A 17,618-nucleotide genomic window follows, 5' to 3' on the forward strand; every position below is an offset into this window, starting at 1 on the left:
GCCTGCCTGGGGCGTGTAAGCAGCTGGGTCTCTTTTGACCCTGTTCTCCTGGGACCATAGGCCCCCACCTCCTGGGGGTCTCACAGCATGTGACTTGAGGTCCCTGGGATGTTGGCCTCAGCCAGATGTCCTGTTTCCGTGGCCCCTGGCCTCGGGGGGTTCTGGCCAGGCAGGGGTCAGGCGCCCCATAGTGCACCCACACTAGTCACAGACACCATTCTTCCTCTAGGAGCAGGCGGTGGGGTGACCCACACCCCCAGGCCTGGGTGCTGGGGTACTGCCAAGGGCATGGGGGCACAGGAGCAAGCCCCCCATGATCCGAGCCTCAGTTTCCCTCCTGCCATTTTCTCAGACCTGCAGGTCTCAGGGCCCCAGGCTCCTCCTGGGCAGGGTGGGGGCAGTGGTTAGGCCTTGGGCGGTGCCGGCTCCAGACAGCTTCAGAGGCTCCACTGCCCTCCAGATTCCTGGCCAGCGCCCAGCATCCGTCCCCAGGAGCCAGGGACATGTGGCACATGTTGGGGTTGGGGGATGGCCCCCCATCTCACAGGGTTCTGGAATTTGGGGGCCATCCATGCTGAGCCAAGCCCAGCCACCAAGCACTTCTGACCTCTTGCCCAGCGGGGACAAGGGGACACAGCTGTGGCCTTGGCCACCAGGCCCTGGGAGGGAGGGCATTGGCAGCCAAGGTCCATGGGCTTCACCGGGCCCCCTAGTAGGAAGCTGCCCCCGAGGGGCTGGGTGGCCCCACTGATATATGCAAACCCGCCAGCCCAAGCCCTGTCCCCACCTGTGCCCCTCTGTGCCCAGGCTGGCTCTGCACCCCCAGCATGTACACTCTGCCGCGGATGTCCCGTGGGCCATGTGCGTGGGTGGCCACAGCGGGCAGGGGCAGGCGGCTCAGGGCACACTTGGCGGTCCCTGCCCCATCCTCCAGCGCGGATGCTTTTGTCTTTGTATCTTTGCATCCTTTGTAATGAAACGTAATAAAAATTCAGCGATTTCGTCTCTGCCTCTTCCCATTTTTTCCTGCCCCCTCCCCTTCCTCCCTGCACGGCAGGGGCCCCTCCAAACACACACACCCCTGACCAGGCTGGGGGCGGGATCCTCAAACCTGGGGCAGTGGCTGAGAACCCTGACCCCAGAATCCCAGGGCAGACGCTGCAGTGGGGGTCCCAGCCAGTGACTACAGTGGGTGGGATGCACCAGCAGACCGGGGGACCTCCTCAAGTGGGGGCTAGACAGTCCCCAAGACGCCGCTGGGCCCTGGCCTGCCAGGAGGGTTGGCAGCAGCCTGAGGTTCCCACTTGTCAAGGCATCCGTCTGAGGTCCCTCGGCCCAGCCCTGCCCCGGAGCCCTGTCCCTACCATCTCCGTGCAGCAGAGACCACAGCTGCCACCCCCTGCACACACTTTATTTTGTCCTTTGTGAGCACTTCTTGCTTTCCCCCCAGGCCCACTGCCCCTTGGGGCTGGGAGCGGAGGCCCCACCCAGCCACAGCGAGGGTACCCGTCCTCCGGCGGCAGGTCCCCACCCCGGGCCCTAGGCCCGCCGCAGCTGCTGCATCTCGTAGTCCTCAGGAATGGTGTCTACAGAGAGAGGGCAGGAAGGCAGGTGAGAGGGCTGGCGAGGGCCCATGGGGCAGACTCCCCCCGCACCCCACCTGCCCCGGGTGCCCTCGGCTCACCATTGCAGCGGTAGCGCAGGTTGGCCCAGATGATGTTCTCCTGGGAGAAGCAGAAGACCCCCAGGCGGCCGCCCCGCATGGTCGTGTCCAAGATCACGTTGCTGTCAGCCACCAGCTCGGGGCCCTCATAGAACCGCACCCTGAGGGTAGGGGACAGTGAGGCAGGGCGCCGGCCAGGCCCTCCCCTCTCGGAGCTTCAGTGGCCAGTCTTAGAAGGTGGGCCCCCTCCCCTTTGTACCCCGACTGTACCGCACTCAAAGGTGCCTGTCAGCATCAGAGCAGGTGGAGCCTCTGACTTGGGCCTTAGTTTCCCTGCGTAAGGATGGACACCAAGGGCCCTGCACACAGTAAGTGCTGTGCAGAGCATCTGGGCTTGCTAGCAGCATGGAATGGGGATTGAGGAATGGTGTGGATGAAGCCCCACTGTGTGCCGCCCGGCACGGGACCAGAAACAGGCTCATTCTGACTGCCCCATAGCAATCTTGTATAGACAGGGGGTCTGGAGCCCCAGGGGCCCCAACTCCTGGGCCGGGGCAGAGCAGGGACTCCCGCCTGGGCCTGCATGTCCCCGGCCCAGGCCACTGGCAGACAGTGGGGTCCCCACCTGATGTAGCCCACTTGGGGCCGGTGCTGCAGGAACCAGCGGTAGGACGTCTTGTCCTTCCAGCCCACGTTGCGGGGGTCTTTCCACAGCAGCCGCACCTGAGAGTCTGTGTCCCCCGTGTGCCACAGAGCGTTCCGCAGCTGCTCCCCAGGGCCCGTGGAGGACTTCACTGCCTGATAATGCAGAGGGAAGAGGGTCAGAGACCTCGCAGGCCACCGGAGCCTCCCTAGAACCCTACCTGCAGGGACAGGCAGGCAGCTGCAGGTGGTGGGGCATTGGGGGGCGCTGGATGGGAGACCCACAGGAAGCCTTCTTGGGGACCCAAATGGGGGTTGTGGATATAGGTCATGGGGGCAGCAGTGTCTGGGGGTTCATGAGAGGACTTGGGAGTCTGGACAACTTTGGGGTCTTGGAGGATTTGAGGGGTCTGCAGGAGGATTTGGTGACCTGTAGGTTTGGGGTGTCCATGGGATAACCAAGTCTAGAGGATTTGGGGAATTTGGGGAGGGTTTCAGCAACATACTGGGGTCTGGGGGGGTCTGCAGGAGGACTTGGAGACTAAGGGGCAGTTTAGGGCTCCGTGAGAGGGTTTGGGCGTCCGAAGAAAGATTAGGGGGAGCCCGGGGCATGTTTGAGGGCCTGTGCGAGGACCTGGGAGGATTTGGGGGCCATGGGAGCTCAGGGGAGGGCAGGGGCGGACGAGTTCGAGGTCCGTAGTGTGAGGCCAGGAGGCCATGAAGGCTTCTGGGTGGTCCGCGGGAGGGCGCAGGGACCGGGGATCGGGCAGGGCCCGGGCACCTTGAGCTGGATGCCCGGCTCGGCCACAGCGCGGAAGGGGTTCGCCTGCCAGTACGTCTGCTCCATCTGCTTCCACATGACCACGTAGAAGCTGGAGCTGTCCTGGTAGCCAAAGATGAAGCCCGCGTAGTCGTCATCTGTGGCCGTGTTCACATGGAACGTGCCCTCGAAGTCCACGCCGTTGAAGGCCGTGTAACCTGGGGAGGCGGCGAGAGCGACGCGTTTCGCAATGCTAGACCCCACCCGCGACCTCGCCTCCCACCCGCAGAGCCCAAACCTGCCCCCTGGGCCCAGCTTGCCCCAGGCCCGCCCCATCCCCACCCCCAGCCCCGGCACGGCCACGCCCCCACTGCCATTGGCCACCCCCTCCACAGTCCAGCCCCGCCCTCCCCGCGGCAGGCGGGCCTCTGGCCCCGCCCTCCGCGCAGCAGGCCCGCCCTGGCCACGCCTTCCGCGCAGCAGGCCCGCCCTGGCCACGCCCCCGCCAGCTCCCCACGTCTCACCCACTGCCAGGCCCGGGTCGCTGTTCATCGTCTGCACGATCTCCATGCCCTGGTGCGGTCAGAGGAAGGAGGCCTCAGGCCGGCCGTGGACGCCCTAGGCTCTCTGTCCCAGCTGTGGCCCCGCCGTGGGGGGGGGGGGTTCGGGGAGGCCCTCGTCCCCCACCTAGGCCCTGTCCCCACCTGGTTGAGCACCACCCAGTTGGGGTCAATCTGTGCGTCACCCTCCGGATCCAGCACGACCGTCTGGAAGGCCCGGAAGTCAGTAAGGGTGACCTCGGCGTTCTCTGGACACACGTCGATCTTGTCTACCACCTTGTCTGCATCGAAGTCGCCCTGGCACACGTCTCCCACGCCGTCCCCTGAGAGCAGGTGGGAGATCCCCCGCGGCGAGGTCCGTGCCAGGTCACCCTCATGTCAGGCCAGGGTCATACAGACACCACCCGCCCACCCCGGCCCCACCCTGCCATACTGTCGGCGTCCTCCTGGCCGGGATTGGCCACCAGACGGCAGTTGTCTTGACTGTCGGGTACTCCGTCGTTGTCGTCGTCATCGTCACAGGCGTCACCCTGGCCGTCGTGGTCTGAGTCCTGCTGAGCACTGTTGGGCACCATGGGGCAGTTGTCCATAGAGTCCTGGTGCCCGTCCCCATCCCTAGAGTGGGTAGGTGGGACAGAGAAACCATGAGATCTCCACAGGGTTTTGTCAGGGGCAGCCCTGACACCCAGCTCAGGTGGCCTCCTTACTGGTCTTGATCGCTGTCACAGGCATCTCCCACAAAGTCGTGGTCCACATCGCTCTGCGGGGGAGAGGGCCGGAGTCCACAATCAGGGCAGAGGAACGTGAAGCCTCCCCCCAACACACACCCCCCTCTCCCCTCCACCCCAGCTGCACAGCCAAGGTCCTCCTGACCCAAGGAATGCCCCCTCACCCCCAAGCTGCTGGGACCGGGAGGTCGGTCATTCACCTGACAGAGTGGAATGCTCTAAGCTGGGCTGTGGTCTCCTAACCCAGCCTGGGGCTCCCCTGGGTGGGGAAAGGGGGAGCCCAGGGTCTGGCCTGCCCTTACCTGGTCCGGGTTGCTCTTCCGGGGACAGTTGTCACAGGCATCCCCTATACCATCGCCATCAGTGTCCTTCTGGTCTGAGTTCGGTGTCCTGGGGCAGTTGTCCACTGGGTTGCGGATCCCTTCAGGAATCACAGGGGCAAGACAGGAACCCCAAGTTTGGGGCCCGGCCAGGATGGCTTCATCCGGGTAGCTTCATGGTGACTTAAATGGATGGCTGCGGAGGGGACTGGCTCTCACCCCCAGGGACAGCTCAGCGGGGTGCCCTGTGTATGCCACCCTGAGCCTCTGTGTCCCCAGATATAAAAATGGCACCTTCTGGGCCCAAAACCTAGGCTCACATCTCTGTCCTCTTACTTTCTACCTGCAGGGCACCTTACCCTCCAAAGGTCCCCAACTTTTTCCCAGCCTTGCCCCTGGCTTGCATATTTCTGCCCGCCCCAGCCCAGTCGACGGTGCAGGGCGCCCCGGGCAGCTCACCCATCCGGATTCCAAAACCCGCCGAGCCCCGCCCCAGAGCTGAACCCCGCCTTTCGGTGGCCGATGGCCGCCGCCTGTTCCCCACTCCTCGCCTCTTCCCCACCCCTGGCCGAGCTCACGGTCGCCGTCGATGTCGTCGTCACAGGCGTCACCACGGCCGTCCCGGTCTGTGTCCTTCTGGTCGTCGTTTTTCTGGGACCGGCAGTTGTCGCACGCATCGCCCCACTTGTCGCCATCCGTGTTGCGCTGGTCTGGGTTCCGCACTAGCGGGCAGTTGTCCTGGGGAACAGGGTGGGTTATGGCTGGTCAGTTTGGCAGGGGCAAAAGTCACTCCCCAGGGCACCCCAATTTCGAGGCCCTGTCTCCTCTCCAGCGAACCCCTCACCCCTCCAGGACCTCTGAGACTCCGCCGCTCACTCAAGCTACGCCCCACCCAGTCCCTCCCTGACCCTGCCCGTAGCTCCACCCCCTCATTGGGGACCCCGTCCCCGTCGGCATCTGGGTCACAGGCGTCTCCGATGCCATCGCGGTCCACATCCTCCTGCCCCGAATTGGGCACGGTCACGCAGTTGTCCTAGGGGCAGGCACAGCTGAGGTGAGGGATGTGGCCAGGTAGTCCCACCCGCCCTCCTTCTGGTCACACCCCTCCCCGACCCCGCCCACCTTGCGACACTGCCGCTCCGGGCACCTCAGCTTCTCGTCCGGGAAGCCGTCCAGGTCGGTGTCGCGGCCACAGAGGATCCCGTTGCCCGCCCAGCCGACGGCGCACTGTGGGGGAGAATCAGTGGGTGCCTGGGCGTGATCGCCCCCCGAACCCCTGTTTCACGCCCCACCCCGCCCGCACTCACCACGCACGACCGTGAGCCGTCGCGCTCCAGGACGCAGTCGGCCTTCTCGTGGCACTGGCTGGGCGAGCCGTCGGGGCATAGGCGCTGTTCGCGCCGGTGGCAGCCAGACGCCTGGTCGCCCACGAAGCCGGGCTGGCACGGGCCGCACTGGAATGAGCCCTGCGCCCAAGTCGCAGGCGGTCAGCACGGGCCGCCGGCCCCCTCGCCCCACCTCCCGCGCGATCCTTCCCGCTCCCCGGCGGGGCTCACCCGGGTGTTGATGCACACGGAGTTGGGGACGCAGTTATGTTGGCCGGTCTCACACTCGTTAATATCCGTGCAAACCTACGGGAGGGGGGACTCACAGGTCACCACCCCACCTCCCACCCACCAGGTCCATACCTCCTCCGAATCCTCCCCCTCCTCTCCATCTTGCCCCAACCCCGACCAGCCTACCAGCCCTCCCACGGCCGACCCCTCCCCTCCCCATCTCTCCCCCTGGAGCCACGCTGGGTAAAGGGGCCCAGCCGGAGAACGAGTTAGTGGACGAAATGGGTGTCCGCTTCCCTTCTGCAAAACCGCCCCCGCCGCCCCTCACCTGCTTGTTGGCCTTGGCGAAGGCCAGCCCCACGCCCTCGTGGGTGGGGCCGCTGTACCCCGGCGGGCAAGCCTCGCAGCGGAAGCCCGGGCTGGTGTTGATGCAGCGGACCCGGGGGAAGCAGGGGTGCGCGTTGCACTGGGGGAGAAGGGGCCGCGGAGGGTCAGAGGACTCCCAGCGGGGCCTCGACAGCCGCACCCCAGGGAATCCCGGACTTGAAAAAGTCAAGGGCCATCAGCCAGCACTTGGAGCCGGGCGCCACGTGGGACAGAGGCGATGGTCCCACGGGTCAGAAGCAACTTGGCGTTGGTAAGGGCGGGGGCGCGATGGTGAGGGGCGCTTCTGGAGGGGCCCTTCCGTCACGGGCGGGGGAAGGGATTATGAGAGCGGCAATCCCCAGCCGACGGGGGCAGTGGTCGTCGGGGCGTGCGTGCCCGGCGGTGGTGGGGTCGCCCCGGCAGGTGACCCCTGGCCGTGGAAGGGTCGTTGGGACTGGCGACCGCGCGCGGGGAGGAGGGTAGCTGGGGCAGACCACCACCGGCAGTGAGGGAGTCGTCACTAGCGATGGAGAGTGACGTCCCGGCGGGCGTCCAGGTTGGTGGTGACTGGGGTGGTGCGGGTGGGCGTCCCCCTGCGGTGGGGGGATCGTCTGCGGGTGCGCCCCCGGCGCGAAGGAGCTCGTCGGGGCCAACACCCCCAGCGGAGGAGCGGGTAGCCTGGACGGGGGGAGGCTGTTGGGGGACGGTCGGGGGGATCGTCAGGGCGGTGGGTGTTGGGCACCTCGTTGACGTCGGTGCAGTGCGAGCCGTTGCCAGTGAAGCCCTCGGGGCAGGGGCCGCAGCGCGCGCCACTCGCCGTCTGCGTGCAGGCCACGCCGGGGAAGCAGAAGCCGGGCGCGCAGTGCAGCAGGGGCCGCACGCTCAGCCCGGGGGTGCGAGCCGGCTGCATCCCTGCGGGGCGGGGCGGGGCGGGGCGAGGCTGGTCAGGGCCGCGCCCCGGGGCGGAGCCCGTCGGGACCCCGCCCCGCACCAGGGGCGGTGCCACCGGGCTACGCGAGACCCTGGGCGCTCCGCCGCTCTGCGCTCTGCCCTCTGGGTCTCTCAGGTCTCTCCGCGCCTTCGCGCCCGCCTCTTTTCCGCCTCTCCCCGCAGCGCCTCCCCGCGTCGCCCGCACGGCCAGTCTCTGTCGTCTCTGTTTCCTCTCCCTGATCGTCTCTCTCCGTCTCCGCGAGCCCCCATCTGTCTCGGACTCCTTTCTTCCCGGCGTTTCCTCGCTCCCCGTCTCCATCTCTGTCTCCCCATCTCTTCTCTCGCCCTCCCGCCAGCCCGTGCCGTCCAGGCCGTGCTCACCGCACGCGTCACACTCCATCACCGTGTTTTTCAGGAACGTGATCTCCTTGACCTGCGAGGGGGTGGGGATCAGCGGCGCCCCAGCCTCTCCATCCCGGGACTCACTTTCCACACGCCCCTCCAGCTCCCCCAAGCTTCTCTTGCCCCGGACTCCCTGCTCCCAAACCGCTATCCTCCCCAGCTCCCCTCCTCCTTCCCCGGGACCCCCTCTTTCCCCTGCCCCCACTCCCTGTCCCCTGGCCCCGCACCTGCTGCCGCAGCAGCTCCCGCACGTCCTGAAGCGCCGCGTTGGTCTCCTGCAGCTCGCGCAGCATCTGCGGGGCCAAGTCTGAGCCTGCGTCGACAGGGGGGGCTGGTGAGGTGTCGGGGAGCGGGACCCCACCTCCGACCCTCGCAGCCGCGGCCGCGGGGATCCCTGACGCCCACTGTGTTCCCCGAGCCTGCGTCCCGCCGCCTGCTTTCTCTGCCCGCGCGTCCCAGCGAACGGGCCGGGAGCAGCCCCAAGGAGCCGGGACCCCAGGCTTCTCGCGGTCCTGCTGTCCCTGTGGGGGCCGGGGCACGGCGTGGGGGCTCGTGCGGCGTACCCAGCGCAATCTGGCCCTGGCCCGACGCTCCAAGGGCGGTCAGGGTGAGCAGCAGAAGGCAGGCGGCGCCCGGGACCATGGCGGCGGCGGGCGCTGGGTGGAGGCTCGCTCTCTGCCGCCCACGAGGCCCGCGGGGCCTATTTATCCCCGCGGTACGGCCAGCCCCCGGGACGGCCCACCGCAGGCCTGCCCAGCGTCCGGCCGCAAGGTAAACAGACGGCGCTGGCCTCTGCGTTCAAGGCCCCGCCTGGACTGTCGCCCGCGGGTGAATCGGACACCATGGGGAAACTGAGTCCCGGGGGCCTGTGGAGAGGAGTGGTGGGGCGGGGAGTTAGGTGGGACCACCCCTCCCCGCCCTTCCATGCACTTCTTTATTGAGAGCTTGCTGTGCGCCCTCCCTGGGTGCAGCTGCGAGCAAGGTGGTCCCCAAGGCGGCCCTCTTGGCTCACATTTGGGGATACGGAGTCACCAGTGTCTGAAGGATTAAGACCCTCCCGCTTTGGGTCAACCTGACTGGCCAAATCTGGCAAATGATGTCTATGCCTCAGTTTCCTCCCTTGCACGGTGGAGGTAATAAATATCACTATTAATTGTTATTACTGCAGAGTGGGGGATGTGCAGGTGAGGAGGGGACCCTCAGTTTTCCTGCTTGGGTCTGAGGGGCTTCCTCCTGGCCCCCCACCCTTGGGGGTATCCAGTGGCGCCTCCCACCGCATTGCTGGATCGCTGGTGGTTCCCTCCCGCCATGTGGTCCTTTGGGGGGTGGATGGGGGACGGCCTGATCGCCAGGGGGTCCACTCCACTTCCCAATCTGTGCAGTGGGGTGTGTGCCCCCCTGAGTGGGGCAAGTTAAAGGGCTCTGGCAGGAGGAGGTCCAAGGGGGGCCCAGGGCTTGTTGGTCCAAGCCGTGCCATACCTTCCAAGCTGCGCTCCAGCCGCTGTGGGAACAGCCTGTAATAAAAATAAAAATTCCTGCTAATCAGGAAAATTGTCCCTCCCAGGCCAGCCGTGCTTTTGAGCTACACACCTTGGCCTCCTGGAGTTGGTTAACCCTCTCCACCCCTACTTTCCAGTATTCACAGCCTCTACTCTGTAGACAGGGAAACTGAGGCCAAGAGGAGGTCACAGCACAGGGCAAGGATGAAGCCAGAGTAACAGGCAGGTCTGTCTTCCTTGGAGGCTACAGAGAAGTCACTGAGGGTTTCCTGGAGGTGGTGGCAAGGAGACGTAAAGGAAAGGGAGGACTCAGATCAGCGGAGGGAAAGGAGACGGTAGTTTGGGTGGGAAGAAGCGCGTGGGGAAATGTCCGGGCACGTTCATTATTCCACGGATGTGCCTTGAGCACTTACAACGTGTCGTGTCCTGTGCTGGGCACTGGGGACAACGGAGTAAACAAGCCAGACCCAGCCCTTCCCTCGTGGGGAGCCCAGATTGGTGGGGAGGTAGCTACATAATCCCCCAGTGGGGCCATGGCTGCAACGGGGGACACACAGGCGAATGGTGGCAGCCCCGAGGAGGTGACCCAGTTGCAGGGGGTTACGTGAAGTCAGGGTGGGCTTCTGGAGGAGGAGGGGACACCCAGCTGGGACTTGGGGGAGGAGGAAAACACAGCCAAGCAGAGAGATAGTGGCAGGGTGTTCCAGGTAGGGGAAACAGCATAGGCAGAGGCCCTGGTCTGTTGGATGGACTGACTTCGGGGTGGCAGATCTTGGGGCTCAGGGAGAAGCAGGAGATGAGGCTGTGGGAGGGCAGTGCCAGTGGCGTGGGGCGCAGGCTGTCTTCCAAGGGCAATCAGGAGCCATAGAGGGTGAGTGAGGAAGGGCAGGCCTGGAAGGGGAGGCTGGGTGGGAGCGGCCGGCCCCGGCCTGGACATTTGCAGTGAAGCCCGATCCCCTGACAGTGCCCTGCCTGCGTCGGGGCCATGAGCTCACCTCCTGTTTTCCTTGGCGTCCAGCACACCTGGGGGCCGCTCCCAGCCGGCCCTGGAATTCTGGGGAAAGCCACAGCTCCGGCAGGGCCTGTGAGCTGGCATGTGCCGCATGTAGCTAGGACAAGCACACATGCAAGCCAGGCCCTGCCACAGCCTGGACACGGGGCTGGGGCTTGGACACACGTGGCCTTCTCCGTGGCCGGCCGTGGGGAGACGCAGGGAAGGGCGTTCCAGGCAGAGGGCACCGCAAAGCCAGCGGTCCTGAGGGTGTCCCAATTTGCAAATCAGACAACAGAGGCCTGGAGAGGGGGCCGTCTGGTGTCACACTCTTGCCTCCTGGACCCCACCGACCCTGTGAAATGCCCCTTCTGTGCAGACCACACTGGCCTCACGTTACAGAGTAACTTGCCCTAGGTGTCCTTCCAGGTTGTACGAGAACACCTAGGCAAGCCACCTCGTACAGGCTCCTCCATCCTTCAAGGGCCAGCTGTGGCACCTCCTCCTCCAGGGAGCCCTCTGTGCTGACAGACCATGGGAACCCTCCAGCCCGGCCCTGACACTGCGGCTCAGAGTGTCTGTGGTTTGCTCTGTCCCTCCCAGCCTGGGGGGCTCCCAGGGGCCTTGTCTGGTGCAGAGAGGACAGGTTGGGTGGGAGGGTTTGGGCCTCTATGATTAGTGTAATATCATTACTATTAATAATATAATTAATGTAACATCATTACTATTAATACCAGTAAGCCCCCAGCACCTCTGTACTTGCTACAGCAGGGAAGACAGATTCAGGGACCACACTGTCTGGGTTCAAATGTTGGCCAAACATGGCCTCGCTGTGTGACATAGGGCAAGTTGCTTAACCTCTCTGTGCCTCTGTTTCCCCACCTGTAAAATGGGGATGATCACTGTTGGGAGGATCAAATCAGCCGACCTGTGGGAAACATTTACCCCCGTGCCCGGCTCCAGCGTTCACCTGCTTGTACAATATGAAACTCATACACGATGTCACTTACGTCTGAGATCGCTCTTATTCATGCTTTACTCAGAGAGGAGGCGAGGGAGCCTGAGGTCACACAGCCAGAATTAGAACTGGGGAGTGTGAGACCCCCCTCAAGCCCTTCACACTTGCCCTCCCTGCCTTCGCCACAGAATCCAGACGAGAAATGTTGGCCCGAGCCCCTCATTAGCTGCGATGCCTCTGCTGCCTGGGACTCCTGGCCCGAGCCTCTGGCGGGCGCCCTGGCCAGCCCCGCTTCCCCCACGCCAGGCCCAGTGGTTCCGGGAGCCCAGCCAGGCCGGGGAACAGGGACTGGTGCCTGCGTGATGGGGCCCCCAGATCCCCTCTGGGCAGACGCCTGCTGGGCCAGGAGACGTGTGGGCGCCCCGGGCTCCCTGCCTCCCGCCTGGTCACCTCCCCTTGTGAATCCAGAGGGAAAGTATGTTGGGAAGGCAACTGCCCTGCCCTGGGCGGGCCGGCCGCAGGCCCTGGGTCTGGGCAATGCATCAGGGCAGCAAGGGAGGGCCACTTGGCCACCTCTGCATCCTCAGCCGAGCAGCCCAGCCCAGCCCACCTCTGACAGCCACACTGTCCTCCAGAAGGCCCAGATGGTGGGGGGAGGGGTGGTTCTGGGCACTGGAGTCCACCCTGGCTTGCTTTGTGATCTTCAGTGGGCCACCTCCTCTGCCATTCTCCTTTTGTCCCCGCCTCTGCCCCCATCCCGTCATCCCAGGTGTCCCGCTGGATGGTGACAAAGGAGGAAGAAAACAATAAATATAACGGCTACAATTTTATTGAGCAAGTGCCAAATGCTCAAGACCTTGCCACATGGCTTTGTGGGTTTTCCCCGTCTGTCCTCCCTGAAGCCCCAGAAATTTGTCATCATGGGAGGCAGCAGGGCACAGTAGTGATAAAGGTCTTGCTCTCTGGCACCGGGTGGGGCTTGAGTTTCATATCCCAGCTCTGTGGGTCCTGAGGCAAGATGCTTAACCTTTCTGTGCCTCAGATTCTTCCTCTTTTCTTTTCTTTTTTCCTTTCAAGAGGAGCCTGAGCAAGAGCAAGATCCCATCTCTACCAAAAATAGAAAAATATTAGCTGGGCGTGGTGGCGTCTGTAGTACCAGCCACTCAGGAGGCTGAGCCAGGAGGATCGTTTGAGCCCAGGAGTTGGAGGCTCCAGTGAGCTAGGATGATGCCACTGCACTCTACCCAGGGCAAGGGAGTGAGATTTAGTCTCAAAAACAAAATGTGTTATAATGTGCATTTTTACTTGTCAAGGTTAGTGTAGTGAAGAGTTGCTTCCAGAGAGAAAGAATTTCACTAGGAATAGATTAGAGTTTCTCGATATGGCATTCAGTGGGTACTGGCCGACCTTCCTTCCTTCCTTCCTTCCCTCTCTTTGAGACAGAGTCTCATTTGTCACACAGGCTGGAGTGCAGTGGCATCATCATAGCTCACTGCAGCCTCAAACTCCTGGGCTCAAGTGATCCTCCTGCCTCAGCCTCCCGAGTGGCTGGGACTACAGGCGCACACAACCACGCTAATTTTGAAAATTTTAAAAAATGTTTGTAGAGTGAGGGTCTGCTTTCTGAGAGTGATTTTACGCAGCCCTCCTCTTCATGGTTCTCCAGGGCTGACTACGGGCAGACGCACGAACACACGCCCACACCTCAGGGGAGCTCTGTGCAGAGCAGTGAAGCAAGCTGGTGTCTGTGCCACTAGGGGAGGAGGTGCCTTCAGGGCTAACTGTAGAGGTTTTGTTCTCTCCCTCAGTCTCTGTCTAAGGAAGTGAAAAAGTGGAAATGCCTCAAGTTTTGTGCAATGTAACTGTAGCAGTAAAAACCAACGTGGACCCTAACACAGAGAAATGATAAATGGCTTGAGGTGGTGGATACGCCACCTGCCCTGATTTCTTTAATACACATCGCACGCCTGTATCAAAAGAGCACATGTGCCCTATAAATGTAAACAACTATTATGTGCCTATAATAGTTAAAAATAAAAAATTAGGCGGGGTGCAGTGGCTCACGCCTGTAATCCCAGCACTCTGGGAGGCCGAGGCGGGAGGATCACTTGAGCTCTGGAGTTCGAGACCAGCCTAAGCAAGAGCGAGACCCCATCTCTACTGAAAATAGAAAAATTAGCCTGGCGTGGTGGCCCACACCTGTAGTCCCAGCTACTTGGGAGGCTGAGGCAGGAGGATCCCTTGAGCCCAGGAGTTGGAGACTGCAGCGAGCTATGATGACACCACGGCACTCTAGCCGGGGCGACTGAGCGAGACCCTGTCTCAAAAAAAAAAAAAAAAGAAAGAAAGTGTTCAGCTCTCAACCAATATCGGCTGTAACATCCCCACTTTACAGGATGGCAAACTGAGACTCAGCCAGGCAAGTCTGGAACTGGGTGCTCAGAGAGGAAAGTCACCCCCTACCCCTGCCGGGGGCACGAGGAGAGGGTCTCGCAGCCGGGTTTCTGCAGCTCCGTCTGGAGAGGGTCCGGGGACTAGAGCCCGGTTCCCCAGCCCGCCTCCTGCCCTTTCCAGCCCCCACCTGGCTTAGTAACAGGCGGCCCTTGTTCAGGCGAGTGATGGATGGGGCGAGAGGCAGAGGGCAGGGCGTGTTTACCCACCGGCTGCCTGGCTAGCAGGGCCCAGGCCTGGGCGGGCAGTGGGGGAGGGAGGCTGCCAGGCGGGGGGACGGGGAGCCCCAGCCCCAAGACTGCTTGTGATGGGCACCAAATAAGTGGTCTTCGATCAGCTGGAGGAAACTAAATAACTCATCCACTGCACAGACCCTGACCCTTGCAGCACAGCCAACGGGGTGGAGATGGTCTTGGCCTCACGGCCCCCGCAGTGGGTGGCCTTGAAGGGGAACAAGTGCACTCAGCTGCACAGAGAAGGGCCCGGCGAGGCCAGAGGAGGCAGAGGCAAGGGTCCAGGTGGCCCTCTGCAGGGGGAAATCGGTGCCGAGACCTGAACCGGGGAACAAGTGTCTGCAGACAGAGGGGAGCCCCAGGTAGAGGACAGCGCACGGGCAAAGGCCGGGAGGGGGGGTGCTTGATGTGTTGGAGGAAGCAGGTGTGGTGGCAGTGGAGGGGGAGGGGACAGCGCAAGGGGGAGGGGCTGGACCACAGGGAGGCGTGTGGTGATGGAACCCTGAGCTGTGTTTGGGCTCCACAGGCCTCTCCAGCCCCACCTCGTGCTGCATGCCAAGCCCTCGCCTGCCCTGCGACTGCTCCCTGGTGCGCCGTATCCTTGAGCGTGGCCCACTCCTCACTGCAGCTGGGTTAGAGACCCTCCAGCCTGCACGGGGCCCTGAGTGTGCTCGGTCACGGCTGCAACCTCACTGCATGGGCACTGCCAGGTTTCCTGGGTTAGGGGCTGACCCCTCCGTCAGACTAAGACCCGCCGTCTTGTTCCCCTCTGTGTCCCCAGTATCAGGTACACATGACGGAATAAATCAAAGATGGATGGAGGGTAGATGGATGGAGGGGTGGATGTATGTACGGGTGGGTGGATGGATGGATGGGTAGATGGATGGATGGATGAGTGTTGGGTGGATGGATAGAGGGGCATGCGGATGGGTGGGTGGATGGATGGGTGGATGGATGGATGGGTGGATGGATGGATGGGTGGATGGATGATGGATCAAAGAACCATGAGACCACGAAACAAGGAGCCACAGGACTAAGGAATGAGACTCATAACCTCATGTGTTGATGGAGGCACGGAACTGTGGAGTCCTAGGACCATGGGACCACAGAGTCAGAAATTCACAGACCACGGTCAACAGAAGCACAGAACCATAGGGTGGTGGAAACCACAAGACCCCGGGGGACATCTGAGGTGCCACCAGGATGGACTCTCAGAGTGGACCCCAACAGAACCACCCTCTGAGCCACACCCCCACCTGTTGGCCGTCCCAGGAAGCTCCCAGGAGCCACAAGGTGCTTCCTCCCCCATCTCCGGCGCAGCCACAGGAGAGAAGGGCCACGCCATCACAGATGCCTGCAGCCAGCCAGCCGTCAAACGCTCGGCGAGGCCCCGTGCCAGCGCCAAGTGAGGTTGTCCAGGTACTAGCAAACAGTGCCAGCCTCCGGCCAGGCGCCCCCGGACGCCGAGTGCTCAGCAGCTAGTGGAAAAAGAATCAACGAGTTACTTCTGCATCCATGTCCTTTCAAAAGCCAACATCAACATGGCATGGAAGAGGGGCCGTGCCTGGGCTGTGTCCCCTCCAGGCTGCAGTGCACTAGCAAGTTGTGTGATCCAAGTGGCAGGAGTCACAGCCTAGCTCAGATTCCTCCAGACACATCTGTGTATTCATAGCTCCCCTAGGACAGCCCCTGTTTGCACAGCAGACCCTGCACCTGACACCCAGAAAAACCAGCCCATTTTAGAGAGGGGAAACTGAGGCCCAGCGGGCTGCCCCTCAGGCCCCAGGGCCCTGCTCCCACGGCCCCGATGTTCGCCTCCAGGCATGACGCAGGGCACAGGCACGAGTGTGAGCCTGCCCTTCAATGAGCTCAGAATGTCTTGCTCACAGGGCTGCCTTGGGGAAGCAATGTGGTCACAGTGGACACGCAGCTGGGACCCGGTGTTGCTGGCCTGGAAGGGACCTTGCCATACCTTTCCCTGCTCCCTTCTAATAAATGGCCAGGGACCATCTGTAAGAAGGGGTCCTACCAAGACCCCCGGCACGTTCAGGGAGGGTTGCTCACATAAGCAGTGTGTTAGGAACAGGGGGTGGACAAACACAGCTGATTCTCTGTGAAACGCCAGGTTGCAGGGACAGGAGACACATCCCTCGCTGGCTCAGCCCAGCAAGGGAATGTGCTGGCTCAATATCTGAAAAGCCCAGTGGCAGGGATGCCTTCAGGCGTGGCTGGATCCAGTGCCCCAGTGATGTCGTCAGGATCCGGGTCTCCCTGTCAGTTACCTTCTTCCTTTTCTTTTGACTGTGATAAAACACACATGACATAAAATGTAGCATCTCAACAATTTTACAACGTACGATTCAGTAGTTTTGAGTACAATTCATGTCATGCAACCATCGCCTCTATCTAGTTCCAGAACATTTTCATCCCCCCCAGAGAAACCCCGTCCCCATCGGCAGTCACTCCCCATCCCCATCCCCCCGCCCCTGGCAGCCACCGATCTGCTTCCCGTCTCTGTGGATTTGCCTGTTCTGGACATGCCCCATCAGTGGAGTCACACACCGTGTGGCCTTTGTGTGTGGCTTCTCTTCATCAGCAGCATGTTTTGCGGTTCACCCACGTGGTAGCAGATGCCAGAGTGTCATGCCTTTCCGTGCTGAGTAACATTCCAACATACGGACGCACCGCCTTCCGTTTGCCCTTTCATCCGTTGATGGACATTGGGTTGTTCCCACCTTTCGGCTATTGTGAAAAGTCCTGCTACGAACATCCGTGCACCAGGATTTGTTTGAATATCTGTTTTCAGTTCTCTTGGGTACATACCCAGAAGAGGAATTGCTGGATCGTATGGTAATTCTACGTTTAACCTGTTGAGGAACTTGCCACATGATCTTCCGTAATGGCCACACCACCAGCAGTGCACAAGGGTTCCAATTTCTTCGCATCCTTGCTGACACCTGTTGCTTCCTGTGTTTTGGAGTGTGGCCACGTTAGTGGGTGTGAGGTGATATCCCCTTGTGGCTCTGATTTGCACCTTCCTGATTGGCTGTCTTCCTGCCCCTCTAGGTAGAACAGATGGGCCCCAGAAGTGCCTGGTTTAAATTCCCCCAGCCCACCATGCAGCAGAAATACTTCTGCCCTGACAGGTCCGGCAAAAATCTCAGGGCTGACTCTCATTGGTCCAGCCTTGAGTCTATCACTGTGGTTGGTGGGTGCAGGGCTTTGATTGGCCAGGCCAGGGGCCTGAACCAGCCTCTGGAGGTCGCAGGGGAGGCGGCTGGGTGGGGGTGTTGGCCACTTCTGATGCAGACCAGATACCTAGCTGGCCTCCTGACCTCCACTGGGTACCAGGCAACCTCAAGCACCACAGAGAAACAGGCTTTGTCTGGAACAGCCACCGCCGCCAGCTTGTTCTTTCCAAAATGCCACTGGCGGGCGGCAGAGGTGCCAGGAGCCCTCAGGAGTGGCCTTCTCACTCCATCACCAGTTCCAAGGCTGCTCAAGTGATGCTCACAGTCCTGGGCCCCAGGTTCAAAGAGTTGAAATGGTGAAATGCAGA

General features: G+C 62.2%; 1 protein-coding gene across 2 annotated transcripts; it reads right to left on the bottom strand.

The window, feature by feature from the left end:
* Positions 1–1,397: 1,397 nt before the first annotated feature.
* COMP (cartilage oligomeric matrix protein) lies at positions 1,398–10,893 on the bottom strand. Of its 2 annotated transcripts, XM_069494202.1 has the most exons (19): positions 8,491–8,604; positions 8,155–8,240; positions 7,907–7,958; positions 7,338–7,507; positions 6,558–6,695; positions 6,230–6,304; positions 5,981–6,139; positions 5,796–5,900; positions 5,599–5,706; positions 5,252–5,411; positions 4,656–4,774; positions 4,333–4,385; positions 4,059–4,240; positions 3,770–3,948; positions 3,590–3,638; positions 3,087–3,283; positions 2,289–2,461; positions 1,685–1,824; positions 1,398–1,586 (listed from the first exon to the last, which is right to left on the bottom strand). In XM_069494202.1, exons 1-19 carry the CDS (start codon positions 8,567–8,569, stop codon positions 1,540–1,542), a joined length of 2,271 nt encoding a protein of 756 aa, XP_069350303.1. In that variant the 5' UTR covers positions 8,570–8,604; the 3' UTR covers positions 1,398–1,539. The 2 variants fall into 2 exon arrangements, with proteins under 2 accessions (XP_069350303.1, XP_069350312.1); XM_069494211.1 differs by lacking the exons at positions 7,907–7,958; positions 8,155–8,240; positions 8,491–8,604 and adding an exon at positions 10,862–10,893 and having other exon boundaries at positions 1,540–1,586; positions 7,338–7,476.
* Positions 10,894–17,618: the final 6,725 nt, after the last annotated feature.

Source organism: Eulemur rufifrons, chromosome 2, assembly GCF_041146395.1.
Source record: "Eulemur rufifrons isolate Redbay chromosome 2, OSU_ERuf_1, whole genome shotgun sequence".
NCBI classification, from domain to species: domain Eukaryota; kingdom Metazoa; phylum Chordata; class Mammalia; order Primates; family Lemuridae; genus Eulemur; species Eulemur rufifrons.